Source organism: Cyprinus carpio, chromosome B22, assembly GCF_018340385.1.
Source record: "Cyprinus carpio isolate SPL01 chromosome B22, ASM1834038v1, whole genome shotgun sequence".
Classification (NCBI taxonomy): Eukaryota; Metazoa; Chordata; class Actinopteri; order Cypriniformes; family Cyprinidae; genus Cyprinus; species Cyprinus carpio.
In genome coordinates, this window is record NC_056618.1 from 328,875 (window position 1) to 338,110 (window position 9,236).

Consider the following 9,236-nt stretch of genomic DNA (forward strand, 5'->3'; position numbering starts at 1 on the left):
GATGCATTTCTATTCTTTCACTTTGTAGATTTATGCACATATTGTAAACTTTCTTGACATTTCAAAATAAGATTGGTGTCAGGCAATTCCAAACAAGGTCCTCAGTATAATTTACAATAGAGAAAATGCCTTTCAAACATTGTTATTAGCCTATAGTGGTTTTTATGACTTTAAATGTAATAATGTGGTATCCGATGTCAAACAAGTAATTAGTTATGAATTTGTGAAATGCATACTTTATATCCTTAATATGAAGAAATGGTCATTCTTTCCTGTAAATAGCAGATTTCATGCGTCATTTACTCGGAGAGAAAATGATTTCTCCCTCTAGTGGTCAAATTATTTTAAAGTTTACATCTGCTTTCCTTCGGTTAAAGCAGATGTAACAGCAGGGCTGGCGATTGCCTATAGGGCAGGGGTGTCCAATCCTGCTCCTGCGGAAATATCCCTATTTTGCTGTTTCCAAAAAACTGGGGTATATTTAAATATAATGAAACTAAAGGAAAATAGGAAGAGAGTGAAAAAAGACACCTGTATTATTGGGACAAGTCAGTAGACCCACATAAGAAGCAAATTTTACAGTTATTTAGATATTCATACAGATGGGTCGAAAGTTGAAGAAGATAGGGTAGGCATAGGAATATATACCAACATACAAATTATTTTAAAGTTTACATCTGCTTTCCTTCGGTTAAAGCAGATGTAACAGCCTATCAATTCAATGCACAGGGTGTGATTAGAAGGAACAGAAGGGAGGAGTAAGTTTTAAAGAGGGTGAGGTTTTTTAACAAGGTTGTGGTTTGAACATTGTTTGTGTCAGATGAATATTTGGAATGTTAAATCATAGAAAGTGCAGCACATATACTATTAAATTGTAGGAAATATAGGGAAGAAAGGAGATTAGTTAGGCTGGAAGAAAATGGAACAATACGAGAAGAGGTAAAGGATGCACAGAAAGCTGTTGTGGAATATCTGAAAGATATAGGAATATATTAAAGCATTTAGTTATATATATATCTATATATATATATATATATATATTATGTAAAGAAGCTTTATCGAACATAATTGATGCTACATACTCCCGTTACAGTTGGTGGCGGTATGCACCTGATAAGTCATTATTGTAACCCGCTATAAAACTAAAAGAAGAACAACAACAACATCAACAACAACTTCCAGGCAAGTGTGTTAAGTTGGAGCTACACTCTGCAGGACAGTGGCCCTACAGGACCGAGTTTGGACACTCTTGGCCTAGGCCTAGAACAAATCATCTTGTTCCGTCGATCTGCAACATTTCGGGTAGATCTTTAACTTGAAAAAAAAAAAAAGTCTCTGGGCGCGTCGACAAAGCTCGTGCTCTAAACTCATAGTAAACTAGATACAATGAATGATCCTTTGGGAGTTGAGTAGCAAAATACTGAAGTAATAGTAAAGAAGTTCATATTCAAAGTCAAAGAGCAAACACACTAGAGCATATATATTTTTTTAATGTTTCAAAAATGTTTTTATTGTTGTAATGTTTGTTTTAATGTTTCAGGACTTCCATCATTTATCTTCACAATAACCTCCAAACGTCATGCACGCCATACATAAAATACTGGAATTTTCTGCATCACTGTTTTAAAAATATAAAATATGTCCCGAACTAGGGTCCCCCCAGTCAGTCTTGGCCATTTCCACCACTGCATATTATGGATTTCTTATGAAAAAGAAATGGAGTCACACAATGCAAAATATATATATATATGGATTTCTTATGAAAAAGAAATATATATATATATATATATATATATATATATATATATATATATATATATATGATTTCTTATGAAAAAGAAATGGAGTCACACAATGCAAAAGATTTTAATGAAAATATTCCATGATAAATTTTAAGTTTAGATAGCTGGGAAGGTTTTTTTTTTTTTTTTTTTTTTTTTTTTTTTTTTCTTAGTAGTCTTTTATTAATGTTTTAAGTTTTTTATATACATATTAAATGTGCAGTTTAATGTTGTTTTGCTTAATAATAAAAAGTAGTTTTGAGTTATTTTTTATGCATATTTATGTATTTTACTTCACAATTTTCACCTGGTGGAATATAAATAAGGTGCAAAATTCCTACATACTTGCCATCGAGGGACCTGAGCATTATTATTGTTGATTTGGCTCCTTAGATTACCACACAGAACACACTAGTAGCCACAAAGCAAGTCATTGAATCTGAAATATTAATTGATGAGTACTGAGTAAAATATATAACCTAGGGTCTGGTTTTACCCCAAAATTTAGCATACATAAATAAGAGTTTCAAGATGAATGCTAACAATGTATTGCTCTGTAACAACATAAATATATGTGCAGGCATACTTTCTGTACAAATAAAATCATATTGTAGCAAGTCTGAATAGTGTGTTCTGTTCTGTCAGGTGTGATTTAAGCCATGTATGTTATACAAACGCTAAATCGTGTGTGTGTGTGTGTGTGTGTGTGTGTGTGTGTGTGTTCTTTTTGAAAGGGGCTTTAAGGGGTGGGTGTTCTTCTGAAGAACAAGTCTGCGCACTCGTGTGTGGGTGGAGTTTTTGGGGGAAAAGTTTGAGAAGTGTTTCAGTTTTTTTTGGAGTCCATGCTGTGGTTTTCACAAGCGTTTACGTTGATAAAAGCAAAGCCTAGTATCATCAAGTGAGTCTTTTCATTTATTTTGATCGCAACAATATGAAAATATTTTTGGGCAGAAAGACAGCTTTATAATCTGCTTCGTCACTTTAGCCATCTTTTTTAGCGCGCTTTACTAACATTATTGATTAGGGATTTGATCCATTTCTCGTGACGACGTCTGCATACACCACCTCATCCTCCTTTTTGGCTCCCTGAAAAACAAAGATAGAAGATAGAAAGAGACACATCTCAGATCTGTTCATTTTTCAAAACCACTTACAAAAATATATTGTTTACTAATATATTAAACATTCAGTGTGGTAGTCTTCAGCATGCTAAGATGTGCTGAGCAGTTTGACCACTTTTTTAAGATTCTTATTGCATCACATATATTGTAATGTCATAGCAGTGACATTTATGTTTTCATGTTTTCTGTATTACACACATTCATGCATAAATCAGCAGAAATGTGCTACTTTTTTCTCACATGGGCTTTCTGAAGGCCCCAGTTTCCCATGAGACAGTATAACAGTGCTTGTTTAGCAAAAACATGCTGGACTGAATCATGTTAGAAGTGTTTTTACAGTTGTTTTTATGAGGAAGAGAGATCTGTATCTGACCCTGGCCATGTGTTCCTTCCCCTGTTTGGTAATTTCTCTAATGAAGCAGCTGTTTTGAAATCTAAACTTATTTATTAACTATTGAAGTTAGGGGTGGACCATATACTGGAAATAAGGTTGTTAAGAAATAAAATCTTACAGAATGTAACTGGAGTTACTCAGTGAGTCAAGAGCAGTGAATGCTAGGCTGCTGTCACTTTAAGACCTAATGCATTGATCAAATGAATTTACACTTGTTCGATTTTCTCCCAAATGTTTACATTCACTAAAAAATAACCAACCGTGTTCATGTGAATTCTTGCCATGAATAGCATCACCTTTAATAGTGCTCTTTATTTTCCATTTTTCTTTGTTGCTCTAATATGTCAGTAACTTTAAGCCATACACTGATTACTATAATGTAGTAACTTGTTTGCACATTTTGCACTAAGTTTGCACATTTATTTAGCTCAGCATCTTCATTTTTTTTTTTTTTTATCAGGCTGAGGTCCAATGGACTCCATGTCTTCATGTTAACCATCTTTGCTTCAGGATCTTTTCTCAGAACTAACTTCTTTTTCAGATGGATTTTGATACTGTTGAGGCATTTTTATGTATGAAGTCAGTTCTTCTCAGATGCATTATTTTCAAATAAATTATTAATTAAATACTTAATATTTATTAAACTGTTTACTTAATAAAAATAATAATAATAATTCATAATTACAAATAGTACTACTGATAAAACTAATTATTATTGTTTTTTATAAATATTTAGTAGTAGTTGTAGTAATAGTAATAGTAGTATTAATCAGAATTATTGTTATTAATGTTGTTTTTATTATTACAGAAGAAAGAAGGGATGGATGATAATGGGACATAAAAATATAGTTTAATAAATATGCATTAATGACACAGTTATAAATTCTCTTACCGGTTTCCGTCCTTTTTGTTTGTAGAATGTTGCTTCAGCGTATGTGATCTCTTCATTACCAGTCTGATCTGTTCCTACAAATAATAATTCAATCAAAAAAAAAAAAAAAAAAAAAATATTTTAAATTTGTTTCTTTTCCTTTCTTTTTTTAAACTACTTATTTTTTTTTTTTTTTTTTTTTTTTTTTTTTTTTAATGTTTTATAATTCTTTTTTATACTTTTACAGATGTGTCAGCAGTTGGTAACACTTGCCTTCTTGTTCTTTTTTTCTGTGTTTCCTGTAGATGCAAAAGATCCCAATAGCAGCTGCAGTCAACAGAGATCCAGCAACAGCTGCAGAGATCTGCATTTTCTGAGATGCAGAGCCTGGAGAATGTGAAGAAGAGTGTGAAGTCTGTGAAAAATGCTACAGAAAATATTATTAACCTAAATGTAGCCTAAACAGGATTTAACATTTCATAAAAACTAAATAGAATGAGGTATTTTGTGAAATTTGTGTTATATAAGGACAGACAACAAAAACACTGAACTTTTAGTATGTTAAAAAAAAAAAAAAACACCAGTTTGCTTTTGTAAACCCAAAATTACAATGTCACATTTGGGACATTTTGCAAAATGAAGTAAAATCAATAATCAGTGATTTGCTAATCCTCTTCAGCCTTTACAAAATACAGTTAATTTGGCCGGAGAAATAATTGGAAATCTGTTCTTTGTACTTTTGTCGTTTAAATAAAGGGTAAAGAGATATAGTTTGTTCTTGTAAGCTGTGGGAATGATGGAGGACCATCAAATGTCTAAGAAATGTATGTCAAATGTTAAGACACTGGTAAGTGTCCATTTTAATATTATTTTTCTAATAAATAATAGACAGAACAAGCGTACGTGCAATTGTGACTCACCATAGACAGTAAGATTGAATCTGTATGTGGTCTGATTTGTGTTCTCTTTGATGTGTACTGTATAATTTCCAGAGTCTGTGGTTCTGGTGTCTCTGATGGTCAGAGATCCAGTCTGATCGTCCAGTTTCAGTCTGCCTCTGAATCTCCCATCAAGAACATCATCATATGTGGAGAAGATATTGTCCTCTTTTATTGATTTGAGCTATAAGAGTCGTTGAATGTCCAAATGTCCATGTTATTAGAGTTGTATTCTGTATTTTAGTAACATTAGTCTGTAGAGTGACTGATTCTCCCTCTGTAACTGACTTCACTGCATCTGTACCAGCAAAAACACGGAGATATGGAGAATTCACAGTTACACATTACAGTTCTTGTTAATGTAAATATAAAAATATTAACATTAGTTTAATCTAGGTTTATCTTAAAGCTTGTAGCTTTAAAATGATCACAAACTTTCTTGAGATTCTGAACACTGCAGTGAAGTGAGCTTTTTTTCTTTTCTTTTTTTTTTTCAGAAAAGTGACTATCTGAGCTGATTTTAGTCAGCTCAGGCCAGACTGTTTGTGAAGGACCTTCAGCACTGGCTGTCATTGGACTGAAGTATCAGAAGTGAAATAAAACTGCAGCAGCCGTTACATGGCAAACCACCACAGAGACTGATCTGTTCTGAGTACATTTAACTGGACATCAGCATCTCTGGTGATGATTTTAGGCGAGTAGAATTACAGAAAACAAAACTTATAACCATTAGGTCAGGGCATTGTGACAACAACATACTGTATATGAAGTTTAATGTGGAGCATAGCATTGCAAAGATATAAAGGATCCTAATCATCAGTCATGTGTGAACACCATTTTGTGGTTGTTTCCCAAAAACATCTATGAATGAAACACACAGATCTCTCAATTTCACCTTTATATTGCTCTATTTTTTTTCAAGGGGCCACTTTTTAAAACTCTAAAAGTACAACAAACTAGTTCTTTAGCTTTCTAGTAAATCACAAGAGTGCGTAATATAATACTTGGCTAACAGCCTTCTTCAGTGTTCATCAAAAACACTACAGTATGATCTTCTTTCAGACTGGTATTAATAATGATTAGTAATTTCAGTAGCAAACAAAGTACAGAATCTCTAGATGATCTGAATATACAGTCCCATTACAAACACACAGACTGACATAAATCAGTAAAACTTCATTATCTGTACATTCGGCTTTCAGAACGTAGGAAAGTAAGTTGTTTTGTTTTAACATTTTTAAACAGATTTATGCCCTTTCTGGTCTGAAATTCTGATTGGATATAAGCTTTATTTATATTGCAGATACTTGTATCGTCAGACAGAAAAAAAAAAACCAATATTTAAAACACTACAAATTCTGATTTCATCATTTTAAGATGTCAATAGAAAATTCACTGAATGTGAGACCAAACACAGTGAAATGCTAGTTTGGATTTATGATTCTTGTACAACTGACACTATAAAAAAAATGTTTCAGACTTACCAACCTGATGCCAAAAGCACAAACAGCAAAAAGCAGACAAGCAAAACATTTCCTTCAGCAGCTCAGAAAAGGAGAAATTAAAGTCCTGTAGTGAGTGTATGATCACGGAGATGAAAACTGCTGAAGTCTGTGTTAGTACGCGTCTGTTGTGGGTTGTACTTCTAATCAGCTGGTCTTTTTTTGTTTTCTAAACCACAGTCTCTCATGTTTTATGCAGAGCTGTCTAGCATCATATTAATGATACTTTATTGATTTATGACCTCTCCCACTCTTGTTTGGAGTAGATTAATTTAGTAATCTAGTTTAAAAACAAGTACTATAGCTTACTATAGTACTATAGCAACACTGCTAGAGGCAATTTAAATTAGGCAATTCAAAGACTAGTGATAGAATTTAAATTAAACACAAACAATGTATGTTTTAATGACTTTGAGAAGTCATGGTTTTGAGAAAATGACTTTTAAAGTGGTTGTTTCTGCTTTGGCTGCAGTAACTTCCACCAAACATTTCCTGTCATTGCAACACAGTGGTCAGGTGGAATCTTGCACCATTTCTCTCTTTGAAAAAAATATTGTTACATTTAAGCATTCTTCTTTTGGTCAACTTCAGAAGAAGTATTGTCTTCTGTTAAATGTAAAAGATCATTTACTCATGTGCTTTGTCTGTCTATGGAATATGGCTTTTTCTGTTTTTGGTCCTTCCATGCTGTTTTTTCTTTAGAAACAACCAAATTTTTCTTTCAGAGAAAAAGCCTTTCACTGACACTTGAGCTAAGATTCTTCTTAACATTCAGAGCAGCAGAAGCATCACTGAACTTTCTCCATTTATAGACGGAGCAGTGGACTGATCAACAGCAAGGTACTTCAAGAGAATTTATTTTTACAGAAAATTACTTCCTACTTTATTCAAATCAACAAACCTGAAACTGAACTCAGCAACTTCTCCAGTCATAAAAACATACATTGTTTCTGTTTAATATAAATTCTATCACTATTTATGCTGAAATTCAGGTAGAACTAAATGAAGTTCCCATTCAAAGCAAATGCTAAGGTAGTTTACATACAATTTATATACTGAAAACAATGAAGCAAAAGGAAGTAGTATATATCTTAAAAATGCTATATATATCTATATAGTAGTATATATCTTTAAAAAAAGAGGTTAATAACAGATATACTGAAAACAATTACATAATAAACAAAAAAATAACATAAAACGTTTTTTTTTTTTTTTACCGATAAACCTTTATAAATGGACCAGTTGTGAGCTCAGAGGTTGTTAATCGATTGTTTATGCATTTACTGAAGCCATCAGTTTGCATTAATTCAATTCATTTTTGTTTAATGGCTAAATTATTGGTGAAAAACTGCATTACCCATGATGCTGTGCAGAAAATTCCACCAATCAGAAAGTTGCGGAAGTGCTTATCACTTCATGCTTTCCTCACAAAGTGAACCATCTGTCTCTTTCCAAGAAATTTTTACAAAAAACTAAAAGGTGAAACACTAAGTGAAAATAGCCCGCCTTGTTGGCAGAGGATATTTACATTAACTCCGCCTACCAACATGATTCGCTAGTCAGGATTACAAGAGACAGTTAACAATTGTCAGTTCCAGCTGTGCAGAAGGTAAAGACTGTGTCATACTCATTTTGACACGATCGAGCTGGGTTCGAATCCACCTTTTGGCAAACTTTTTTCTCCCTTTTCAAATTTTGAAATCACATCAGAAAAGCATTTATTTTCAATGAAAATTAAGGAAATAATAAAAAGGTTGAAAATAAAGGTAGCATTATATATGATAGGATTAGGTTAGGTGTAGGGAGGGCTTTATTGTCCCGATTAAGGTGGCATCCATTTAATAATTCAATTTGAAATTTACACTCAATGAGTTATTATTGCATACCGTTTTATAATGTATTATCCATCTTTTTCCTCAACGCGGAAGGAAGCCTATGGGTGAGACTTCCATTTCATTAGCCGCTATTGGTAAATAACGAGGAGAATAACAATGTGCAGTAAACTGTAAAACTGTTTGCAGTACAAACCAGTGTGTTCTTAATTATGATAACAGATTAAAATAATATGATAGGACACATCAATTGTCAGTATCAAGCAGCAAAACGAACTGTTTTGTACAGCTTAAAATAGCTGGAGGCAAATGAGACCGGAAGCTAGACCCATAGAATTTACAAATGGCGGCACCCATTTTTACATCAGGGAAAAGGTAGATAGTACTGAGGTGCAAGTAGTACAAATAGCAGAAAATCCTGCTACTTTTACATAGTGTAAATAGAATCTATTGCTAACAAATTATGCTATTTTCACTTAGTTTAAATAGCCGCTGCCAAAGCTAAAACTTGCACCGACACTTCAGTCCAGTAGGTGCCAGTAATACATCTATATGCTGGTTGCCAACCGCCAAGTAAAACTAAAATAATGGTTTTATTGCATAAATACAAGCAATCATATCAAAAGAAGAAGAGGCAGTGTCAGAAATGGTTTGAGTGTTATGTGTATGGGAAATCTCCTTTTTCCATTCTGCTGAAACCTGATTTGTTCACGTTTGTGTAGCTGCACAAACCAATGGAGCTTTGACCCACCAGAAGGGGCGGGGCCAACCGCTTTATAAGTTGGCCCGTAGCGCCA

The 9,236-nt window shown here is 33.2% G+C and overlaps 1 protein-coding gene and 1 long non-coding RNA gene across 2 annotated transcripts in view; one reads left to right on the forward strand and one right to left on the reverse strand.

Annotated features, from left to right (window-relative positions):
- The window catches only part of LOC122141445 (SLAM family member 5-like), a gene marked incomplete at its 3' end in the record, with an annotated part of 28,719 nt that extends 21,625 nt beyond the window's left edge, over positions 1-7,094 (reverse strand). The window contains exon 1 of the mRNA XM_042748922.1: positions 6,590-7,094. Within this exon, the coding sequence (XP_042604856.1) occupies positions 6,590-6,638 (49 nt within the window). The remainder of the gene's footprint in view (positions 1-6,589) is intronic.
- LOC122141672 lies at positions 818-4,729 on the forward strand. Its single transcript, XR_006157993.1, has 3 exons — positions 818-1,302; positions 2,516-2,679; positions 4,473-4,729. It is a non-coding gene; the product is annotated as an uncharacterized LOC122141672 (long non-coding RNA).
- Positions 7,095-9,236: the final 2,142 nt, after the last annotated feature.